A 25,088-nucleotide genomic window follows, 5' to 3' on the forward strand; every position below is an offset into this window, starting at 1 on the left:
CTTCAGCTGCTCCCACTATTGATAAATCCAGCTTCCAGCAGCTTGGAAAGTCCTAAGTGTGGGTTTTATTGTTTCTGACTACCTGGGGACATAACACAAGCTGATTTCTGTTTATTATTGCTTTGGGCTTTTTGTCTGCAGGAGTAAAATGGCTGGTGCTAATTTTAATCTCTCATTGGAAGCATCAACCTAACTTTCTTGTCACGACTAAGAACAATGAAACTTGTAAGATTTAATGCAAAACTCATGCAACCCCAGCTTTCAGAATGTTGCCGTTATTTTACCATCATCCTCTTCTTTTGCATCAGGGCTGGGAACGAACACAGGCTCAGACGGCCAGCAGTGGTCTTCTCCCCAGTGGAGCATTTCCTTTGTCTGGGTATTAAATTTTACAATCTAAATTGTTGTGACCAGAAAAGAGAAACATCAGTGACCCACACAGTGGTTTGTTCCGAAGGTGCAACATGAACAGCCTGCTGGCACAGGGAGCAATGCTACGAGTCAAGGAGCAACAAGGCATGTGTCATCACAAGAAGGAGACACTTGCAAAGTGTTAAACATTTCATGGCTGCGTTATCACACTATGTTCTTTTAATTTAATTTCATTAGATTACAAATGTGTCTTTCATTTATGGGCTTTTTGTATTTTACAAATACAGATCATGAGAGAACCCCCACTGTAAATAAAGCACTCACTATATAGAGGAAGAGACCAAGGCCCACAACATTTAAGCGACTTGTGCCAAATTGCTGCAGTTCTGTAGTAAAGCAGGAAACAGGATTTAAACCTTCTGCTTTCTAATCCTGTGAATTATTTCTCTTTTATTGTGACCTCAATATTTCTCAAGGCCTTCTATTGTTAAGTAGGGTATATATGCCAGAACAAAGGCTATTAATGGCGATATGTAAAGATTAAACCAATGGGGCAAGAATTCCATGCAGATACTGGTATTAACTGAAGGAACAGAGTCCAGATTTTCATTCATTAATGGGTCAAGTGCCTGACTCAACCAGTCACCATGAGGATGTGTGGCATTTTCAGTTCATGTCTCTTAAGGCCTTTTCTCTACACATACAGATGCACTTAGATTATTTTCACTTTTTTTTTTTTAATTAAAAAATATGTTTATATGTTTATACAAAAATGAAAGTATCCAGATTACTGGAACAAGAATTCAGAAGAATCCTCCTTTCTAAGTAAGATGACAGCAACTTCACTGACAGACTTTAACTAAGGATTATATGTGGTTGTTTTTGCGCCTGCATTCATTAAAGAGCAACTAACAGCATTTTTATTATGCTTAAGTCAAGCAGGGATTATCTACACTGGAAATCACAAACTTGCTGAGTTGTTTGAACTACTGTCAGATGTGCTGCAATAAAATTTCTTGCATCATGCAGAAATCCAGCTTTATTTTGTAATCAGTTGTGGCAATTACATAAAAGAACCAAGAGTGAACTCAGTTTGTGCTGCCTTGTAGAAAAGACCAAGAATGATCAAGAGTGAGTTTCTCTGTACGATACTCTTACTTTCCATTATTAATGCTTTTCATCTTAATCTATTTGTACTCTAGGCCACGTCCTGAAAACTTGGCGTCGGATATACACAAACAAAGCATTTGCCACACTCTAATACACAGCTAGCTAGCAAAAGATAAAGCTTTCTGAGAAATCAGATATTGGTTTGATATTTTAATGTATTGGATACTGTTGCAATAACTTATTTTTTTACTTAGGTTTCCTAAGGGGAAAAAGTATAACAGATGTATGTCTATCTAGAACTTCTTTTTCCCACTCTCTCCTTGGTCGCTCTTGGCACATTAAGAGTTATTATTTTAAGAATTTAGGCATTTCATTTTAATTTGTGAATGACCCACCCATGGGAAAAGTTTCGACAGAAGCACGTAGACCATCAAAAACTCAAGAATCAAATCTCAAGTCACATCTGTAAGAAAGCATTAGTTCTGCTGCTTATGGAACTACGTGTTTTTAACAGCTGACAATAATGTTTCAGATTTTCAACTTGTAAAATGAAGATATATTGTTTCCATAGTTTGGCCCAGTGAGGCTGTTTTAATCATACCAGGAAGCAAACAATGTATGTCCAAGTTTTCTCTCCCCGCTTTGAAGTGCTGATGTTTATGAACATATTACCTAAGTGCAGTGTCTTCATTTAGAAGCTTTAACTTGATGTTGAAAAAAAAGAGATCAGTGTCCGTCCTCAGAGCCACACACTTTGAATTTGCATGTATGAATGCAGATTAGGCTGTATTTTGGGCCAAACTAGAAAAACGTGGTCTGTCTACTTATAACTGCTTAGATTTGATTTATGTTCTATAAATACAGTCTCTGACTCTGTAAATGTTAATTATACCTTTGTAGGAACTGGACTCCACTGGACTCCCGTTGCAAAAACGTACTTGTATTTTTTGCCATTATAGTCGTAGTTGATGCGAGGCAGTTCTATCCCTGGGAAAATAAAGTTCAAGACTTAGAAACAAGAGGAGAAAAATAGCTGAAGTGTGCATTTACATTTGCCGGTCTTCAGGAAGTTTTGCTCTGTAATAAACCTTGACAGTTTAACAGGTGTTGCATAGGTTTTGTAGGTCAGAATTTCTAAAAAGCTGAAGATGGACATTAACATAATTAAGCGAGCATTCTTAGTCCAAAAATGACAACTTTTCACTTTTAGGTAGTCATTATACTGGAACTTATGAGGGTTTGGGGGTTTGTTGTTGTTGTTGTTTTCCCATAAATACATGAGATGTGAACATCTGAGAGATAACTGGAGGCTACCATTCTAATAAATTACTTTCACTTTAGGTAAATATATACTCTTTATATATTCCCCAAAATTTTTTAAAATCCACTTTCAAAGGCAATCTTTATAAAATACAGCAATAACTGAAGTTCTATTTATAACAGACCTATTTAACTAAAATTACTCTTGTAACGGGTAGATTTGCAAGCCATATTAATAACTGTAAGATCAGACTTGGGATCCTATATTAATGTAAAACTGATGTAACTGGAGACATTGAAAGGATTTCACTCTTGATATATAAATATCTGAGAGGTTCAGGGTCATGTATAGATCCAGAGGAGGGAAGTAAAGAAGACAAATATTTTGTCAATATCTACAGTAACAAATTAATAAAAGGTTTTGTTTCTCTTCATAAAGATATTACATGTATGAACAGCTATTAAGCATTATTAGAATGCTCCTATGTGTGTGTAAGGGAAGATATCTGAGATGTGCATGATGGACACGTCTCACCTTCACACAGTATTTCAGGTTGGCAATAGATGCTGCCGTCTTTCTCTTTCACAGCAGTTGCGGTAGATGGAAGTCTGACTAAATTAGAACCGACTTCGGCATCCTGAAAGAGAAACATGCTGAAAAAGTAACATGGCTCTAAGAATATGCTTCTAATTTAGATCTCTCATCAGGTTTGATATTAATATAAACGATTTTGGGATTAAACAATTGAGCTTCAAGAAGTTCCTTCTTATATCATTTCTCTTGTAACATTAGATTCTGACCTTTTCATCAGAAATCTTGTTATACTCAGAGGATTTTAATATATCATAATCATTTGAATCATGCTGAGCCTTTAGAAAGGTTTGGATTGACATGGCTGTGTTCCAGAAGCACAATAAATGGATTACATAGCTTGTGAATGTAATTAATGAAGATGGGTTTCAGGGAATTAGGCAACAAATTCTCACTAGAAGTCACAAAGGTTAGGGTTTTTTTGCACATGCTATAAATCAAGTGCATAAATAGATGTAATGCACTATTGTTTTTAATACGCTATTAGTGAATTCTTAAGAGTAGTTTGGACAGCTGATGTGATCCAACACGTCCTTTGTCATTGCTGCATAACTGTTTCTGAGATGCGAACAAAGCAGCGAGGTTCTAGGATGTAGAAAGAAAAGGTATTATCCATTCCAAATGCATCAGGCAGAAACTTGCCCAAGTCGCTGGGCAGTATAAAATCTTCTCTGCAAACAATGATGCAAAATGATTTTTTAAATTAAACTGAAAGATAAAATCTTTCATCTTCATGGTAAATCTCCCACTTAAATGAAATCTTCTGATTTTAATAAAACCATTGCAACACTTGGGAGTGTGCACATATTATATATAGGCTTCCAGTAAAGTGGAAGAGAAAAATTGTGCAAAACCTCATGCATGCCCTTCCAGTCAACAGCCAAGTTGATATAACTGCTTGTATTTGAAAGCATTTTCCAAACAATCCCACTGGTAAGGAAACTACATGTGCTCCGTAGCCCTGTTCTCCATACTGATGGTATCAGCACCTAGCTCATGTAACTGTGTCCAGCTGCTCAGTGCCATTTCTCACAATACATACACAAAACAAAACTCCTGCATGCTTGCTGTAAATGTTATTTTTAAAGAATCAGAAATTTGCACATAAGGGCTGGCAACTAATAAGTCCCCCATCATTCAGAATGATGTATTATAATTACTGATCAAAGAACAGATTAAAAAGGCATTTTCTTTCTACCTTGTCATACTGCAGAGGAACAACAAATCGTTTGCAGGTTGGTCTGGATGAAAGCTTGTTTTTCTCTTCAAAGTCTTCAACCAGGTTTCTTAAATAGAACATATCATATAAGCTATTGTCTTTATAGGCAATAATATCAAAAACAATGTGGCCATCCTCTTCATAAGCATTTATATGGTGAAAAAGCACCAAAGCATCAGCATAAAACTTGGTGGATACTTCCTTTTTAGTCTTCTTGTCTACAAAGTGAAACCAAGTCTGAAAGATAGAAAACATTATTTAAAACCATTAATGATCAGCAAATGGTTTATTTAGGAACCTGTTTTCTGATGGTAGCCATCAACATTCTAATGTATTGTCTGTTTCTACTGAAGCATATTAAGAACTCAGGATTTGCACCTGGGAGACAGGAAGTTCCAACCTGAAGACCAAAAAACGCAGGAGCAAAATGAGTGTGAAAGTGCTTTAAACTCATTTCACTGTTGGGCTAGGCGGAGGACTGAAGTTTTCTGGTAAAACCTTGAAAATCACCTGCTTTACTTCTAAGTTAAATCAATGTTCTTTAGCGCAGAGTCTCTGCAGTGCTCTGTGCTGGTGCCCTCTGCCCCCGCACGCCCCACTTGCTGATGGCCAGAGCGTGTGGAAGATAAGTCCTCACAAAACAGGTTTTATCCCCAGTTAGCACAGTGAAAGACTCTCCTTGTGTTGGATGGAGGCTTTTCCACCGGTCTGGCTCTCCTATCTGATGCAATGGATCTGGAGCAGATCTCATCCACTATATACACTACTTTGTTTGGACCAGGAGCAACTCTATGTGTCTGAGATGCTAGTGCCATTTCAAATTTCTCTGCTAGCCCGCAATATTCCTAATAATGCCAAACTATCCTCTTTCTCAAGCGCTTCAGCATCAGGTATTTATTTGTGAAATTTCTGGAGATGGGAGATGGGAGTATTCAAAAAAATACAGCTTCTTAAAAACCCATGAAAGTCAAGGGTAGAAAAAAAATGAGGGGTTTCTGAAATGAATGAGCCAGATGAAAAACAGACCAGTGTGGAAGAGGTCAGTGGCCCGACTGACTCCGTTACTCAGCATTAGGAAAAATACCTTATCATCCTTGTGAAAGGAAAGGCAGGAAGCCCAGTTCACACCTCGGAAATAAGCAGTTGCCATTTTGACGATATCGAGTTTGAACGGCTGCTCTACGAAGACAATGTAATTTTCTGTCATTCCAAAGCTATGGTAGTAGCTTGGGTGGAGCAAAGAGCGAGAAGGGATGGAGCACACCACTTCCAGATGTTTAAAACAAGATTTCTTCTTTTCTTTTTCTGAGCACAAATGACAAAAAATAAAATTATATTTACAATGAATTGCAATCCAATCTTGTGCTTGGATTTCTCCCATTATGAAGTAGGTAAGAACAGGTTCCTCTCAGGTTTATTTGCATTAAGAATTTGCTGTTAAGAAACTGGTTTGTTTCCTCCTGCAGAATTAACATAGAAGTTTGCATCTGAGTGAAGCGACACAGTAATATCACAACGGCAGATCCATTTAGACAGAGCCCTCTTGACTTTGCTCTGTGAACAAATGATAGTACTCCACCAAGGCCTAGTGTAGACAGGTTAGAGAGCAACTAACTCTATATTAGGTATTATTTGGTATTATGCTTCCCTATAAATACCATATCAGCATTTTAAGAGCATTTTCACTTTTGAAGAAGATTAAAATTTACAATTTCAAATTATATATACTGACTTATAGACAAAATTGTTTCTGTTCATCCTCCCTCTACATATCACAGTACAGGGAGTGGAAATTCTTCTAAGAGAGTTAGTTCACTCTAGTAATATTCAAAGCAGAATTGTTCTAAAAGCAAGGTTCTTCACAGTGAAATAGCCTGTTTACACAGTATTGGAGATAAACCTTTGTAACAGCACATGCCCAGACAGGCTAAGCAGTGAAGTTCACAATGAGTTAAAACTAAGAAAATGAATGACATTGGTTTGTAGAGGAGCTGTATCACCACCCCTTAACCTCAGAAGAAAAGAAATTGCTAACAAGTTTCTAGGAAATACTGATAAAAGGCGTTTCTTACCTGGCACAGAGGGAGGAATCTTAAATATAACATATTTTGTCCTCCCTTTCTCAACTATTGAAGTACCCATGTTGAGAACATTTCCAGCACTGTCATAGTGCGGGTGAGAAGTTGCCAAATTTACAGCCAAATATTTGCTGTAGTCAACCTGGTAAATGATGCAATAGGAGATTTTACAGATATGTAAGAGAATTAGAATTGATCTCAGCTAACACCGCATATCCACCAGCCTTTTAGGACTGGCAGCCTTTTATTGGTACCCCATTTTCAAAAGGCCTTGAAATTGGTTTAAATTAAGCCAAATGACTTATGTAGGTACTCAAATTATTTCCTATTTCAAGTCTAAAACAAGTTACAGAATCTGAATTACATTCACCTCTTTCTTGCAGCAGCGTAACACAACAGGAGGATCAGCTAAAGAAGTTATTCGGCAAATGCCCATTTCATCCTGAAAGCAGTTTATTTAACAGGGCTATGAGCCTAGCAGTCTCCTGGAGCAAAAGGTTTCTATTTGATTTACAGCTTGGAAATTCTACTCAAACTGTACTGCATGCCAGAAAAAACTCACTGTATATTTCAATATGTCAAGATTTCATTTTAATAATTAAGTAATATCTTGCATAAGGTACTTGTAGTCATATAACTGACCTACTGAATTAATTATGTAAATCTCTTGATAACTACAGATGCATAATAATGGAAATCATCCAAAATAACCACGTCATAAGCAAGATACGTGGTATTATTTTTGCAACCTTGCTAGATTACGGACAAGTGAAATTGCTTAAAGCCCAGCTTTTCCCAAACTACCTGGGGTTTAATTTTGAACTCAGGAGTTCTGAAAAGCTTTATTCACTATTCACTTTACCATCATTTCAAAAGTAAGGCAATAGTAGAAGAAAAGTATCTTTCCAGTTTTGTGTTCTGCACGTGTTAACGGATCCTTATGAGTCAGCCTGAAACTGTATTTATCATCAGAAAAGGAACCAGGATGACAGACAGTCGTTTATACCTTTTCTAGCGTCTCCAGCGTCTGCGGATTAATTTTCCTGATGAAGTTAGTCTCACTGGTAACATAAAAATCATCCCCAGTTTTCATAATGTTGATCAGGCAGTTGTCTGTGAACTCAGGAATGGTGTGAGACAAATAGGTGAACGCCCTGTACAGAGGGAAATGCGTGTGAGTTGGTTGGAGCGGCAGGAGCTGCGCTGCGTTCACCCCTGCAGCAGCAGCACGGACCGTGCACAGCAGCGAAGTCACAGAACCGGGTCTCTCTGCTGCTGGGCCCGTTTCTGGCTGCTCCTTCCTCAGTGGAAAGGGTGGAAAAGCAGAGGAGATGGACTCCTTCAACGCCCCTGGCCTGGACAAGGGTTAAGGACATGCACACAACTGGTTTTCCAGACACAAACGGGTGTCCACGGCCAGTCAGCTGGAACACTTGCACAGGTTCATCAGGATGGGCTCATGACCCACTCTCTTGTGCACACCTGGTGAGGATCTGGCCTCACAGTTTCTACCTAAAAGCTGGCAGGTTTTTAGGGTTTGCTTTGATAAAATTCATGGATTCATGTACTCCCTGATGGAATATTTTTGTTCCCGGTGTTATCTCGTATCACAATTATGATTTCAAAGATCGAACTTGACAGTTTGTGGGCTGTGTTTTTGTTGTTGCCTGTTTTTTTTTTTTTTCAAAATGACTACAAAATCTACTTGCAATAGTGAATAAAACAGCCAATATTGCTGATAAAATGAATTTAAAATATTTGCCTTAGAATAACCTGTGGAGCATAGGGTGCTGGATGTATCTCTTGGCCTTGTCAGCATTTGGAAACTGTAAATTTACAGAACAAATTTCCTATTTGTAAATATCTGTCCAGGGCAAACAGAAATACATCTGTGCTGGAGAGAGAAGGAGATAGAAGGACCTTATTGGAAAAAGCATTGCTTACTTGGCAAAGATGTTTTTGCAGGGATCTGGATAAGCCATAGTCCCAAACTCAGACACCACGATTCGATTTGCTTCTATATTGCAGTTGTATGTGTCACTTCGGAGATACTTACTTCTGTAGTAAACTTCACCTGGCAAAGGCCAAACAGGTTGCAATCACATTTTGTACTATGTGCTTTAGAACATTAGCGTAGGTAAAGTCAGAGAAAGAGTTTCTCAAGCAACTGTCCTTTAGCTAAGAAAAATTTGTGATGAAACCAGCCCCCAGCCCCCACTTTTGGAAGGCTTTTGCAGGTCTCTGAGGAGCCCAGGACCATTCTGGTGGCTGCTGAGATTGGTAATGATTTGTCCAGCTTCCTTGACTCCCAACACATTTGCACAATACTGGGGAACTGCGGAGAGGAAGGAGGCAGTTGGATAAACTATTCAGGTGAACCAAAGCAACCTGTGAAAAATGGCTAATTATACATCAGTCTGTGGGTGGTGGTAAATCTCACGTATTGGCAAAATTCAGTTATAAGAGAGCAACAAATTGCTTGAAAGAATCAATGACTATCCTAAACAATTTAATGGACCACTATGCTTGGCGTAACTGAGCTCTGCTTGCTTTAGGTAAGTAAAATATACTGATAATTTAAAAAACACTGTTCATTTCTTTATATGTTATTTTGTTCAGGATGTAGAGCTGGACAGGCAAGGGGATCTTGCAGTTGCAATAAAGGCCACCAGTTACAGAAGTGGAAACTAGAAAGTAAACACTAGCAGTGGAGGATGGCAGGGGTAAAACCCAGTTCTTTTACAGACACACACTTTTTGCAGCAAGAATCTAGGTGTACATAAGTGAGGGCTGAGATGGGAAGTGACACAGTGGCCCAGTTTCTCCCCTGACAGCTGTTCTAGCTGCAATCAAATCCCAGAAGGGAAATGTTAGTCTTCCCTGAAACTAGGTTGTTCATCCACAGCAGGAAAACCTCCTGGTATTACAGCACTTTGGTTGATCCAGTTTGAAACAATAGAGGTTTTCTTGCGCTGTCCCACAGTGACCTGCTCAGAGCTGTTGCAAGCTGTCCTGCAGCGCAGAGAAAATGGAACTTGGGCACTCCAGAGAAAAGGACAGCAGGATCTGTCTCTGCTAACAGCCCTGCAGCACTACTCCTGCTGCTGGGGAGGGTGAGGGGTCAGTGGGTGTCTGGTGAGACTTGCCCCAAAGCAGTTACCATCTCACCACACATGCTGCTCTGCAGAAGAAACCTGCAACATTCTAACGCTAATCAAACTCAAAACAGAATTAGCAACACAAGGCACCAAGATTTGGGTTGCTGAGCTTTTTTTCATCTGATATGCAACAACTTACCATTTTTAAATGTAAAGCTATGCAGCAGCGCCAAGCCATCAAACCAGTGGTTGTACTTAGTGTCCCCTATCGTGTGCATCCCTGGGCCATTTCGGAGAAGTGTCCCTTGCAGCCAAGCGGGGAACTGACCTACAAACAGAAAAGAGATATCAGTATCCATTCATTTAGGTGAGGGGCACGATACAGGACAATCTTCCTTAGGGCATAGGCTTCATATAGGCAGACAGACTATGGTTGTAAGTCAAGATTTGTAACAGCGTATAATTCTGTTGGAGTTCTGGCTAAGGTCAATGTGACCTGTTCAAAAATGGGGCTCTAATGATATTTTGCATTAATATTGCTATATGACTATATTACTATAAAATTATGATTGCTGTATTACTATAAAATGATGAGATTGCTGGAATGTAATGTGCTAACTATCAGGAGTGAAATAAAGTTGGACCTTTCTTTTCTGCACTTAGATTTTAAAGTGATACATTTAAACCCTTTTACTCATTCCAGGAAAAGCTAGAGCTTATCAGAAATAAACGTATTTTATAGGTTAGATGACTTTCACTGGCCTTCAGTACATCAATTTAAATTTCAGGCTAAATGAATTCCAGTAAAAATTTCATTAATTAAAGTACACAACATAATGTAGTGTCATTTGGGGAGTGCTTTTGTGCCACTAGTCAGAGTGTTGGTGTTTTGAACAAAGAATTAAGAGTAGGAATATTATACGGAAAACATATAAATACCGTTGAGGTCTGAATATGAAATATTCCTCATCAAATCCCTGAAAGAAATGCATTACCTACCATTTGACACACAGAAAAACAACAATTAAAGACAATTAAAGAATATCATCAGGGTTAAAGAGCTGAACAAAAGCTTATCAGACAACAAATTAAAAGCTTCACTTGCTGCTTTGTGTGTATGCATCCTGAGGGAATATTTAAGATCACATACCACTTTTCCACACAGTTCCTGCACTGAACACTGTCTCTGAAAAAAAAGCTATTCAGAACTCTTAATTCTCCTTATCATTTAGTTTGTGTCCTCACATTGAATATGCTGACACCTTTTCTTATTAATACTTCCTTTACAACAGATAGAAATGTCCTCCCATGGAAATATCCAGTTTTGTCAAAGCTGATGCCATACAGAGAGGTAACAATTGTTTTGCTGTAAGATCTTCTGAGATCCTAAAGGGACTAGGGTCACTTTCTATGAGAAGATTTCCTCAATTTTGACCTTCTTAGGTGAGGGAGACCAGGATGTTTGCCATTTCTTCAAACAAAGGACACTAAGGAAACATGGAAAAACCATCCAAAGGCAAATGAAAGATATGGAGTAAATGTCAGTTTTACCAAAAATTACATTCTCAGTCAGGCCAACCAACAAATTTTGGATGCCACAATACTCGCACAACTTCATTAGGGTTACAGTTTTGGAATACGTAAGGAAGATAAAAAATTACTGACACAATGGATGGACTTGCATTATTATTAGTATTATTAGTAGTATTATTACTACTACTACTACTTCAGCCTTGAAAACCAAACCTTACTTGCCTTTCTAATACAAGAAGTTCCAATGCAATCATTATAGTACTTTTTTTTGTGTAAGATGTACAAGGTTTAACCTTTATTACAGATAATTGCACGAAACTTTAATGAAAAATAGTTGGTTAGAAGACAGTGAAGAAATCACAAGTTAGCAGAAGAATCCTTCAGAGGGAACAGGATTACGATCTCAAGAAAGTATATATTTAAAATAGATGCATAATTTTTGTTTGGCTGCATACTGAACATTAACTGTTGAATAAACTTAGTCTGCTTATATGCCTAAAATACAGGCATTTCTCTTCGGACACTTCCCTTTCTACAGTTTTCTGCTATTTGGCAACAGAAGATTGTAGGCTCTGCTATTTCTCCAGCACTATGGGCAACTGTGACACACAGCATGGTAAGTGCAGTCTTTTGTACTTCTTGTTTTATTTAGAGATTATTCCTCTATATCAGATTAATGATGCTCAAAAGTTACAGGACAGGCCACTAAAATAATTTCACTGGAAGAGATAAACAGGCAAAAAAAGTTCTCTTCTTTTTAAGGCACTGTGGACTTGATGCAGCTTCTGAAACTTCTGGTGTAAATCAGTGTAATTTCTCATTCCAGTATCAAAACCTTGGAGCAAGGGGTCATCTAGTGAGGTTTTCGGATTAAAATTCATCTTAGTGGGAATTAAGAGTTTCTGTAAATAACAATCAGCATCCTAAAGTGCTTACATACCTTTAAAAATCTGGACCTTGTGTCTTTTTTTGCTTCAGGCTTTTACCTGAAGTGGAAATATTAATAATGATACTTTTCTGTGCCATGTGATGACACAATAGTGATACATAAAATTTCCAAATATTTGGAAGTTTAGTAACTATCATAGCAACAGAGTCTCGTACAATCACACGGCTGTACGGTGTTTAGGAGAGCATGGGTTAAATTGCAGCTGATGTTAGAAGTACGGGGTGGTAGTGACAGTTTACACATGGAGTAACAAGGAGCCAAAATACTCGCAGAGCTCAGGACTAGGAAAATATTTAAAGACGTCAAGGTCTCTTTAGTTTTCATAATTGGTAAATACTGAGTCATTATTACCAATGAAGGCATATGATAAATGGTTTGTCTGCAAACAACTTCTGCAGCTGTAGCAAACAAACTCTTCTGTAAACAGTAAAAATCATAGATGGATCAGGCATTCAAACCTAGAAAGAAACTTCAAACTCTCTGTCTAAAGGATACTTTACAGTTTTTACTGCGTTAACTTCTGAACCCTCTTTTCACCTATAGGGAGGCAGACATTACTGCCGTGTTTCTATTTAGCAATAGTAGTGCAGAAGAGTCTGTGTCAGGAGGCAAGGAAGGCTGTGAGCAGACAGGGGAGGGCAGGGAAGGGTTACAGAGAGGAGAAGCCGAGAGGCTGAGCAGAGCCATGGGGGAGGAAGTGTCACCAGATAAAATCCGGACACTTCGTCCCTCACCACCAGCTTCAGTGAATCCTGTTCAAATTGACTTTTGCAAAAGTACACAGAAATGCTCATAAAGTGAGAAAAATCCCCCAGGAGGGGCACAAATGTTAGCTGAGCTCAGTCCTTTAAACAAAATTCACTTAACGTTTCTCACTCTCCCAGTTTCCATTTTCAGTGCTATTCTGGGTGAACAAGTTTTTCGGTGTTTACATGTTTGAAAACAACAAAGTAACCACCCGTATTAGAACAGATTTTCTTTCGCTTACCTTGCACCTCAGCTTTTATGGGCTCTGGATGTTCTTCTTTATTTCTACCAAATATGATATCCATGTCTCATGTGATAACAAGCAGTTCCGTGTTCTCTCCCCAGCTGCTCCAGCAGCTGCGGTGGTTCCCTCGTGTCTGGGCTCAGAACAGCTCTTTCCTGTTACATATAAAGATAAGGTCAAAGTGCAATGTGAGCCAGTGGCTGGTGGTTTCTAGATATCCAATTTATAATAGCTGATCTTTAATCTCTAGCACATACACTACAATTCTTGCATACTCTCATGAAAATTAACTCTTCTGCTGATTTAAAGGAGAAGAAAGAAAAACATAACTCACCTTTATGCACCTTAAGAACCTCTCTGAAGCAGCCAGGCACACCCAGGAGTCAGGTAGAATGAAACTGAAACATCACATTCAGCACTTGAGATCAAATTTTAAGCACTGTGGGGGCGCTTGCCCCATTTGGCAGGAAGGGAAAGAAAAAGATAAGGAAACTCTACTCAGTGTTCCAAATTTGGCTCTTTGGGAGGGACAAACATTCCAGAGCAGGGTGACGTCCTTTTCTTTCTTTTCTGTGAAATTTAAACTGGGTTATTCTGTTAATTAACAAAATACCATCACTGAACAGTCATGTGCTGCATTTCTTCATATACAGCCTGTTCCAGAGTGAACTGAGTGGTGCATTTTGGAATGAAATATCTTTTCACAAGTAATCACTGTAACATATTTTCCTATATCTGACCTGAATCCACTCCATGAAAGTATGGCAGCAATCATTAAAAATAAAGTGGATTTTTAACTTCACGCTTTTGTTTCTAGATAAGGTACTTAACTGAGTTCAATGTTGTTAATTTTCAAATCCTCTGGGAAAAGAATTATTTCAATATAAAGCATGTGATCGCAGAGCAAATCATAGGCTCCACTAAACATGAAGGATAAAGGGGTTCTTTGCACAATTATATATTATGCAATTCCATATGAGGTTACCCTAAAAGCCGATTTTTTCAGCTAAATCACCACTGTTCCCAGAATGTTTTAACATCATTTGTTAAGGCACACTGATCTTTTATAAATATATGTATTTATTTTATTTTATTTAAAACACAATCTGCGCTACACTTGACTGCTCTGACACACTTTAAACACAGACATTGCTCCTGTCCTCCTAAGCTATGGTCTGTTTGCGGGCCTGTCTTCACCTCGGGAGTTCAGCAAGCCCGGATGCCTTTGTCTCTGTTTGGAAAGCACTGACAGAAACAGGAGACACCGAAATAAAAGGTCATATTAAAAAATAAAATACATGGGCTTTGTTGGAGTCTGTAGTATTAATAAAGAAACAGCAGGATTGTACAGGAAGGAGATGAAGGGTATCAAAGTCCACGTATATAAACATAGGCATTTATATATATACATAAACATACACACACTATATGTGTGTATATGTATATATGTGAGAGTGTGCGTATATTGAGATGCAATTTAGTTGTATACACAAAGCTAAGTAAGGGATTTTCAGCAATGTTAGAGACTGAAAAGCATCTGGCAAAAAAGCAAAGCCGTCCATCTCTACTTCCACTGCGCCATGGGGGTGTTTTCACTATCCATGACCATAGAAACATAGGATCATAGAATCGTTTAGTTGGAAGAGACCCTCAGGATCAAGTCCAACCTCTCTTTGTTCTGCTTTGCTTTAATGTCTGCATCCGTCTACATGCTCTTAATGCTGCCGTTTCAATTATCTGACCTGAGTGGTCTACTCCATAGCAGTGCTAAGCAGATTTCTATAGAGCAAGAAAGCAATAAAGAAGACTAATTTGAACTCCTTTTGTCCTTCCTCACCGTGACTGTTCATCTCGTTTAAGATTCAGCCAAGATAATTGGAAACCTTGTTAGAAGTTGTTTGAATGGAAGAACAAGGAGCTGCAGACACCCAGCAGCTTTTGAAATCAACCCAAGTGTGGTTTGGTAGCTAAATTTCAGGTGTCTGTGCCTGACAATTTTGTCCCATATTTTGTACAACATAAATAGGGAGGCCTTGCAAAGTCTATTTTTCCTGCTTGTCAGTGAAAAATAGTTAATTTACCAGTAAAACACTCACTTTGTTGTTGTTTCCATCTTGCTAAGGACAGATAAACATTATATTAAGGTCTAGGGAGATTAATTTTCTTGCTGTGTAATTTCCTCCTTTTTACATTGAAATGGAGAAATATTGAAGTATAGCTTTACAATTATAATGTGTAATTATTAGAGGAAGTAGATGTGGATTAGGAGACTTTTCTATTTTTTTTTTTTTATTTCACAATGTTTCTTCTCCTTTTGTAGAAAAATGTGTTTGATGGGAGAGAATGGAGAAGGTTCTAGAGCTTCATGTTCTGGACAACACTGAGGAGATACAGCCCTCTCTGAGAGACTGCCAGGGCTCTTTGATCTTGGGCTTACCAGACACATTGTGTAATAACTTATGTATATCTAATGTTTACCAACTAATTACAAACCAGGGGAGACTCTGCTGTCGTGCTCTTCCCAGTAAGGAACACTGAAAACTAAGCCTTAACACACATGGCCCAGTCCCAGGGTTTGAACAGCCTCTCCTGATGCCTGACCTTCTTTACAAACACCATCCAGCTGCAGAATCCTTCAAACACAAATCAGCATTCCCCCCACACTTTCTTCTCTTTATTCACCCCTCATGACAACAGTTTTGACGTTACCAGCTCCTCACCTCAGCCAGGTTTTATTCACTATTTTTTTCTGCTTTCAACATTTGTGGCGAAGGCTACAAGCTGTTTCCTGTTGGGTTCTTTCTAGATTTCACTTCTCTCCAGTCTCTGAGTGCCTTGAGCTTCTCTCCCAAACATGACAAGGACCACGCAGACGTCTTTGGAGCCGAGCATTCCTCTCTCCAGCACTGCTCTGGTTGCACCCCGTGGCCATGCAAGGCTGGAGATGACATTTGAAGTGTGATCTCTGTGGTCAATGGACACAAACAAAAAGGAAAATGGAACCAAAATTTCTCCAGGCAGAGGAGCTGGTTATCCAAGCCTCTAGTATAACAACAAGGGCATTGACATCTGTCTACCTTTGTACTTTTGGTTTACTTACACAAGAAGCAGATAATTGCTTTATAAATCGGAGTGAGATCAATATTATTCCTTATCTCTATTTTGAAACATAAGTGTTTACTTAATTTATTCTAATCTCAACATTTATCTTATAATATTCAAGTTTTAATTAAAGCCCATTAACAAAGGTCAAATTACCTGACTATGACTTCAAGCTGTGCTAAGAACTTTCAGCTATCAACTGTTATCTATTATTACCTAATAAAGACTCTGGTAGTAAAACTGATATGAACTTTCTTGCTGAAATCACACTAATCTGTCTCACTGGGCCAGGAAATGTGAGCTCTAATCATTGTTAAACATTGTCCTATTGACATGATGTCATTTCAGAAGAAATACCACCAGCCCTACCTAGGAATACTTCTTTTGCACTGCCCAAGTTCAATTGCAAACACGAACTATTAATATACTTTGTTCAAAGATAAATAACAATAGTTTCCATGTATTATTCTGGCCAGGTTTTGTTTGGATCAAAACAGTTTGGATCAAATACTGTTTTGATCAGTATTGTTCAGATCAGAACAATTATTTTTGTGAGATTTTAGTTTTCTTGGTGAGATTTTTTTTTATATTTTTGGGATATTTCAATTTTTTGGTGATAAATATTTTTTTTTTTCAATACTACAGTCATATTTTTAATACATATCACCAGAAATACTGATTCATTCATTTAAATGAAAACATAAAATAACTCTTGAAGCGCTGAGGCACGAACTGCTGGCCCAGCAGAACTAGTATCCAACCCAGCTGAGCTCGCCCTCCCACCATAACGCCCAAAATATTTAAGCACTAGACACTCAAACAAGTGAACAGCCACAGTACCTACATAAACTTCCTCACCATAAGACTTTTATAACCTTATCTGCACCTTTCAACATCGCCAGACTATCTACATGTTTTAAAATTCAATATCTGATACAGTTTGGTAATGTGTTTTTGAGTGGGCAGAATGACAACACGAAGGTCAACACTCACTTCCATGACTGAAAGTGCAGAAAAGGTGTTACAGATATTAACAGTGACAGAAGTTAATGCTGCTGCACAATGTCCCACCTTTTAGCCTACTGTACATCTTTGGGACAATGTAATGGAAAAACTAAAAAGAACTATTTGCTGGTTTTATTCACGGGGTATCTGAGTATAGATAGTTTAACTCAAAAGCCATGTTCCTGAACAGAGAGCCTGCTGGACTTCTCATTATGGGCATTGTGAAGCCAGTTTCTTTCATAAGGTGTTGGATATCTATTGATGAGAGACATTGTTAAAGAAAACAACTTGTAACATAGCTTCTTTCTTTCTGTTTTCATGTCCTGTAAGCTCAGGAATAGCTCATAACAAGCAGAAGAAAGATGTGTAACAATTTTAAATAAAACAAACAAGAGGTGGAATCTGGACTGCCTTAGAAATCTGGCCAGTCTTATGCTTATGGAAATCTGGAGTGAATGCAGAGACACCAGTGCAAAAGAAGTATTCCTAGATAGGGCTGGTGGTATTTCTTCTGAAATGACATTATGTCAATAGGACAATGTTTAACAATGATTAGAGCTCACATTTCCTGGCCCAGTGAGACAGATCAGAGTGATTTCAGCAAGAAAGTTCGTATCAGTTTTACTAGCAGAGTCTTTGTTAGGAGTTGTGATGGCTGCACACTCAGGCCCAAGCAATTTATTTTTTTTTGCCTCTGTGTGCGTGCTAGGAAATGTTCAGTACGTTTATATCTATCAGTTAATGTTTTATCCTAAGAGGGTACCTTTAATCTTTAGAACAGCTCTCTTATTAAGATATTAAGGTAATGGCACATCTAAATTGTGCCACGTAGCCAGTCATAGTCATCAAAATACATGAGGTGTCAGCAGATGCTTCAGATAGCTCTGCTGTAGTCTATGTGAGTTCAAGGCCAACCTCAGCCACCGATAACCCCAGCTCGATTAATGTTCTTATGGGGCACACTTGTCTCCTTCTTGCCAATAGTTGCAGTTCTGCTGTGAAGGCAATACAACATCCGAACCACCTGGGAAAGGGGGATATTGAGGCATCAACAGCGTGGCAGGTGAGGAAAGTCAAGCTACAAGCCCAAAGGCAACACTAGATGCTTCCCAAGGGGCAGTTCCTAGGAGAAGATCCCCAGGGACTTATCCAGGCAACCCTTGTGCCAGGAGGTAACCATATACATCTATAAACAGAAATTATGTCCAACCCAGCGACTCCTGAATGTAGTCCTACTTATCTTTATCCTGACCACATCATGCCAGGCACGAATGTCTAATTTAACTATGGCACCCTGTAAAGATAAGAATTGTTTTCCCTGTTTTTCTAAACAAGATAACATCAAAATTGCAATTTGGCAGGGCTCACTGGTAAGTTCACTGTGTTGCCAAATGGAAAATTAGACAGTAGAGCGACAACAATAACAAACTCTTTTGAGTCAGCAAAGAACTGGGTCTCACTAGCCAGACAAGCAGCCTAGGAGAGCAGCAAAGAAGGAAGCATGACTGTGACCTACCTTCTTGAACTAATTGGTAGATGGGTTTTTCTGAAGATTTAGGTGTACATAGGGGCTTTTCTCCATCCCTTTCCAGACAGTCTGCTCAGTACTCGCTACTTCCTACCTAGCTGGGTAATAACGAAACGGCTCTTTTCAAGAGATAGTCCTGCACACTGTGGAAGTGTAAGTGACACACTAAAATGGACCGCTCATGATCTTGTCCCAAGTTAATGATACCGCTAATGATTTTTTCCTACCTCAAAGCCAAAGTAATATAAATCAATTTTCCATGTAAATGATTATTCAATTCATAGAACAGAGATATATTTCTATTCCTGATAAAATCTATACACTACATTTCATAATATTCAGGAATGTAAAAATGGTAATGTTGTCATATAGAGAGTAAATTAACTTGCTCTTCCTCAAAGCAAATGAACAAAAGCCAAAATGAACAGCGGTGTCATTTATTCTTTCCCATTGGCAGCTCTTCACTTCCGTAACTTTAAATCTGGTACTTTCTGGCCTCTAGTAAGGATTGTCAAGCTGTTCTGCTGTGCTGCAATGGCCTTTTCCATCAGAGTATGTTTTAAGGCGGTCATGATGCAGTTGTAATCTGCACTAGGGTACAAATCAGGACCACCCTGAAGTCAGTGGTGACACCAACCACACATCTCCTCCTTGTCTGTACACCAGGCTCCCCAATGGCCCAGTGAAACCCTGGAACTGATTTTCCTCAGGTCTGGGAGGCCAAAGTTCAGAAACAGAAAAGTCTTATGAATGAGCCACACTCTTCTAATAGCAGCAGTTGGAAATGGAAGAAAATTGCACTTGGATTCAGGGTGACATGATCTATGGAGCTATTGGTTATGCTGAACAAGAATTCAGGCTTGGATTTTTCAAAAATTGCAATTAATTGTTTGGTGCCTACTTTGGGGCATGAGAGATTGATTTGCCAAGGTGTTGAGGCAAACCTACCACAACTACATATATTAGAAAAGCATTATGTGTGCTCATCTCCTCATCTATAAGAATTTAGGCATAAAAAGCTAAATTTTCCAAATGGCGTGTAGTCTATATATTTTTTAAAAAATAGTGATTATGAGTACTTTGAGATTTGGCTATCAAAATTGGACCGGTTTTAAGGGGTTTAATTTTTAGGAGTGGCAAACACCACCTAAAAGAGTCCCTTACAGAATCTCAGTCTAGGCCACCATTATTTTTGTTAACATCTATTAATATTTTCAGCATTATAAACAAAATATACTTCAGATTTCTTTCACCTCGACAGCTTCTACTTCCAACAACAACAAATTAATAAACCTTGAAAGATCCCTTTTAAAACCAGGAATAAATCATTCATCATTGTATTAAGTGATGTTTTATATAGCACGATGCTTTTCTGAAGAAACGTTCTCTTGATGGCCACCATCTGGTGTAACTCATGAGGGCAAGTTAGGACTCTGTAAGAGATCTGCAGGGCCCCCTAAAACATTTCTGAGAAAAAATGAAAGACTTATTCCAACAGACGCAAGAGAGTTCACAAACAAAGGAGTTATTCACAGCTTTATTGCAGCTTGGAGTAGGAGTGTGAAAATATTGAGAAAGCTTTGTCACTAATTTCTAGTCAAAGCTTGCACAACACAATCGCTTTGCAAGCCTTATTTTATAATAACTGGTGAATATGTTTTAGTTTAAGCCACTGGTACATAACACGTGCTGTAAGGGTAGTTGCTACATCAGCCTTTCAGGCAGACAGCTATAACTAAACCAGGATTAACAAGTCTTGGCTTTATGTGAAGGGCTCATCGTTCCTTAAAAACAATGTTTATGGACAGACTTTTCTCTTGTGAGTCTGCCCCAGTTCCTCAGAACTATTCAAAAGCCAAAGAAAAAACAGCAAGTGAATGGTTTTGGTGTATCCAAAATCTATATATTTGACATTATGCTTGAGACGATGTCGAAGATGCTGGAGGGGCTTTACAATATCTGTTAGGGGTTGGTACAGTCCCATGGGCAGGCAGAAGAGCAGAACTTATTGTCATCGCCAGCCACCCCCTTGCAACAATGGGAGAGGCTTAATTATGCGCTTCCATGACCCGCTATTGAAAGATGCAAAATGAGATTATGCAGCAAGGTGCATCATTTTGGCTCTTCCACACTAGTATATGTGACTACTTAAGTAAATTCTTAAACTATTTAAATGATTTCCATTCAGCCAGCTACATAAAGGCAAAAAGCAAAAAATAATTAACAAACCATTACACTGTGAAGCTTCCGTGTGGACTTCTGGCATAAGAAAACTATTAAAAAAATGTTTTCCCATTGAGGAAAAGTGCAAAAAGCATGTTTCCTACAAAATGGTAATGTTTATTTGAAATCAAGCCATTTTTCAGTTATGAGTGAAAAGGGCTTTCAGGAATTTTGTCTCTTCCTGAAAACCCTAGTTGCTATTTTGAATGCTTTTAAAGCCCTATTTTCTTCTTTCTAACTGCTTTTCTCTCCTTGTGGTAAACAGAATTAACTGACAGACTGCTTTACTGGCACTAAAATACATGAAGTCAACAAACTGCAAAGAGGGAAACTGTCTTTCTTCCACTCCCCATCTGCTGCAGGCACTTGAAGAGTTACTTATAGCAACCGTACATTAGGAAAAAAATCCACAGTGCTGTAGAAATTGCCAAGAGTAGCCTCACTTGGAGAGCTTGGCTTTATTTGTAGGCATTTCCAAACATTATTTGTTCTTTTTTTGGGGCCTGTTTCAAAATCCGTCAAAGCCAGAGACAAGACTTCCATTAATTTCAATGGCTTCGGAGCAGATTCACAGGGAATAGGCTGTGGAATCTCCAGCTCCGGCATTTTTAGCAGTATGTTCATGTATCAAATTTCCAGTTGCAGAGAGAGAACTGGACAATGCTACAGAATCCATTAATCACAAATATGAGTCAATGGCACCCACTGAAAATGCATATTCTGTATCACTGAGCCAGATACATTTAAGTACAGTCTCCTTCGTCACACCTCTGTTTTCAGAAATAGGCTGCGTTTCTCATATCTAAAAGGACAAAATGGGAGGGCTGGCTGCCAGCTTTTCCAAAGCCTGGCAAGTCAGCACGGCCCAAGAAGAAGAACAGACTCTAAAGGAAATGTCATGAAAATATACAGTGGCCAACTCACTGAACAGCAACTGCCCTCGGCTCTGACTTTTGCAATAGCTTGAATATAAAACAGTTGGGTTGGGGCTTTCTAAACTGAGGCCTATGAAGTTTTGTATGCAGCCCAAAAGGGACTCCTGAACTGCAGACATCCTCAACAGAACCAGCTGGTAATCACAGTTACGTTGTCTCTTCCAGGAAGGGGATGGGAGTCTGGGCACTGACCAGGCCAGATCCATCAGCTAATGAGAATATGGATTGGCCTTCCCAAGGCTGGGAAACTCGGTCTGAATATTCACATCCCATCTGCTGCATTACCGCTCCCTATTAATCAGTCAGAACTTAATGTGGGATCTGTTCCAAGGGCTCCATAGCTGAAGTAGCTCCTGATTTTCAAATGCGGTAGGAAATGGGATATCCAACATAGTGTCTATCACTCCATCGCAGTGCATTTTCTTTCTGTTTCCTCTCCTCCCCTACAATTGTCCTACCCATTAAACACTTTACCGTGACCTTCATCTTGAAAACCCCAGTCAGAGTCTTGCTTTATCCAGCTGAGCAAGGTGACTAAGAACTGGAGGTCCAAAAAGATCTTGGGATTGAAGATCACTCTTAAATGCTCACTGGACGCAGTACACATACTTTATTTTGCCAGAAAACTTAATTAGAGCTGGGCCAGCATACTGTGCGATATGTGTGTTCCCTTCTGCTCACTAGTGCAATGCAGGTGGCATTTCTGCAATGCAGGAATTCAACCAAACATCACTGCTGCTTGCTTCTCTGTGATGCAGTAGCTGGCTCACTGATCCATGTCTAAATATAAGTGCATGTTCTTTCAGTGTCAGGTTATGGTGGTATAAATTAATAATAATTGCATCAAATTCAGTGGAGTTAATGCCAAGGAGGGGATGACTGCAATAGCTAAAGATCCTTATTTGTACTGTATTTCTGCTAATCCAGTGGCCTTGTAAACCTGATGGGTATTTTTTGTGAGGAAGTTCAGAAGCACTTAGGGATTTCAGCTCCTAAATGTTCCTGGGCTGGCTTCCCAAAGTCCATCAGCAGACTTTGGAAGGGGCACACAGGGCTCCCAAGTAGTACTGATGATTGAGGCAATACTTTCATCTTTTCTAAACCACTGTTTGAACTTCAGGCCTTCCCTTCCACCTCTTAGCAGGTATGAATACTGTAGCTCTATATAGCTAAGCAGCTTAGCTTTTAAAGGATGATGGGAGCGTTTCACTTGGGGCGTGGAGTTCTAAACAGACAGAACACTTCAAAAGGAAGCCTATTTGGGACAGCTGAGATTAACCTGCATGTGTGTAAACAGGTGGATATGATGAATATGAGACAATAATTATAGACGTCACATTAGCATCCAAAAGAAGCACCTCAAATAATAAGTACTAAAAATAAAGCAATACAAAGCAATTAAACGTATCTAGAGGAGCACTGTGTGTTTTCCCATCTCATAACTCCTCATGTTTCTTATTTTCCTCATTCTCCTCTCATTCTTACTATTGTATCTCTTTGGTGGTGTTGTAAAGACCTCCAGCTTGCCTTTGATGTAAGAGCTTTATCTCACTTTCCCATGTGTCCAATAGCAGCATATATCAACTTTATCTCCTCTGCTCATGAGAAAAGCAATGCTCTCATGTCTTCTCTCCAAACTGACTTCACGTGGAATGAGACATTCATACAATAGGCCTCACAATGGCCTTTGCAGTCACTTAGCATCACTTGTTGTGTGTATCCTCAGACCAATCATCATGATATATTAGAAGCAATCTGTTCCATGTTCTATTGCTGCTGTTGTTGCAAGCAACAAAGAGGAAGGAGAAATACTGATGACATGACAGGGATGACATCTCAAGCTTTTGAAGGGGGCAGTAAAAGGAGTGGTGATGTGATCAGCAAGACCAGTGCCACACAGGGCACTGAGCTGAGAATGTGGCTTGCGATTGCAATTCTGATTTCTCTTGCTGTATGTTCGGCTGCAGAGGTGGCAGTTGTTGATGAAGCAAGCCCTTGCTCAAAGTACCAGCTGGCTTTTAACCATTCATGCTATGAGTTTGTTAGACTCCAGCGTAGCTTCACAAGTGCCCAGAGCTGGTGTGAGAGAGGCGGGGGGCACCTTGTCTTTATTGAAAATGAGGAAACTCAACAGTTCTTGCAAAAACATATTGCGGAGGATCAGGAATGGTGGATAGGACTGATCTCAAACTCCTTGCTGAATGAAACTACTAACGGTAGGTGATTTTGAAATAATTTCTTCTTTAAAACTCTATCTGTAGACGTCTGCTAAAAAGCCACTGTCTTTTGTTGCTGTAGCTTCAGATTCATACTAAGATGTTTGAATTGCCTGCTTCACTTCTAAGTTGCATGTCGTCACCCTTTCCTTTGGATCTGGTGGTTGTGTGAACACACAGTGAATTAGATCAGCTTGGTGACCCAGTGAAAAAAATGTGCTGGGTTAGTTCTCCAGTGGAAGAGCAAAGTGAGTCAAATCATCCCAGTAGGAAGTGCTGCAAGATCTGATGCAAGGGAAATGCTGGAATTTCAAGGCTGGGAGCACAGGGAGAAGTGGAAATGTCTCTTTCAGTGCTTATATCAGGTCAAACGTACAATGTAACTGAAGATCCCCATGCAGAGAAAAACACCTCTGCTTCAGTAGGAGTAGGACTACAGTCCTGCTCTGCAGGCTTTGACTCTGTAATTGTATTACTGTGGAAAATAAACACTCAGGACACAATTACTTTCTTCACAGGGTCAATGATTTGGCTGGACACTTCAAATATAAGCTACAGTAACTGGTACAAGGATCAGCCATCTCCCTTCTCATCCACATGCGGGTACATCCTGAAGAATGCCAAGTATCAGTGGGGTGTGACCGAAAATTGCAGCCAGGAATTTGACTTCATTTGTGAGTTTGGTAAGACACACAGCAGCTGGAACTGAGAATGGAGCATGCTGTGTTCAAAACTGTGCATAACTTGCCTTGTTCTTTTCAAAGTGGCTGCTCATTAACTTAAAAAGAAGCTTATTAAAAGTGAATGAGCAGCCAGCGTGCTGATGTAAGATCTGATCCAAAGAAAGGAAGAACCCTGAAGTCACTGGGAGATGTAG

General features: G+C 39.1%; 2 protein-coding genes across 7 annotated transcripts in view; one reads left to right on the top strand and one right to left on the bottom strand.

Annotated features, from left to right (window-relative positions):
* Positions 1-25,088, bottom strand: part of BCO1 (beta-carotene oxygenase 1) — a 28,822-nt gene that overhangs the window by 2,724 nt on the left and 1,010 nt on the right. Inside the window, exons 2-12 of one of the 2 annotated variants that reach the window (XM_021290766.2) lie at positions 15,923-16,167; positions 13,200-13,357; positions 9,929-10,057; positions 8,576-8,705; positions 7,638-7,785; positions 6,626-6,773; positions 5,638-5,858; positions 4,533-4,790; positions 3,278-3,380; positions 2,375-2,469; positions 285-396 (exon numbers count right to left, since the gene is read on the bottom strand). In XM_021290766.2, coding sequence (XP_021146441.1) covers positions 285-396; positions 2,375-2,469; positions 3,278-3,380; positions 4,533-4,790; positions 5,638-5,858; positions 6,626-6,773; positions 7,638-7,785; positions 8,576-8,705; positions 9,929-10,057; positions 13,200-13,263 — 1,408 coding nt within the window. In that variant the 5' untranslated portion in view covers positions 13,264-13,357; positions 15,923-16,167. Of the gene's footprint in view, positions 1-284; positions 397-2,374; positions 2,470-3,277; positions 3,381-4,532; positions 4,791-5,637; positions 5,859-6,625; positions 6,774-7,637; positions 7,786-8,575; positions 8,706-9,928; positions 10,058-13,199; positions 13,358-13,536; positions 13,764-15,922; positions 16,168-25,088 lie in introns of those variants that run through there. The other variant, XM_005504752.3, reaches the window with a different exon arrangement.
* The window catches only part of PKD1L3 (polycystin 1 like 3, transient receptor potential channel interacting), a 51,211-nt gene continuing 37,740 nt past the window's right edge, over positions 11,618-25,088 (top strand). For 4 of the 5 annotated variants that reach the window (XM_065028324.1, XM_065028328.1, XM_065028325.1 and 1 more), the window contains exons 1-2: positions 11,618-11,878; positions 24,730-24,894. In XM_065028324.1, coding sequence (XP_064884396.1) covers positions 11,854-11,878; positions 24,730-24,894 — 190 coding nt within the window. In that variant the 5' untranslated portion in view covers positions 11,618-11,853. The remainder of the gene's footprint in view (positions 11,879-24,729; positions 24,895-25,088) is intronic. The other variant, XM_065028326.1, reaches the window with a different exon arrangement.

Source organism: Columba livia, chromosome 13 (assembly GCF_036013475.1).
Source record: "Columba livia isolate bColLiv1 breed racing homer chromosome 13, bColLiv1.pat.W.v2, whole genome shotgun sequence".
Classification (NCBI taxonomy): domain Eukaryota; kingdom Metazoa; phylum Chordata; class Aves; order Columbiformes; family Columbidae; genus Columba; species Columba livia.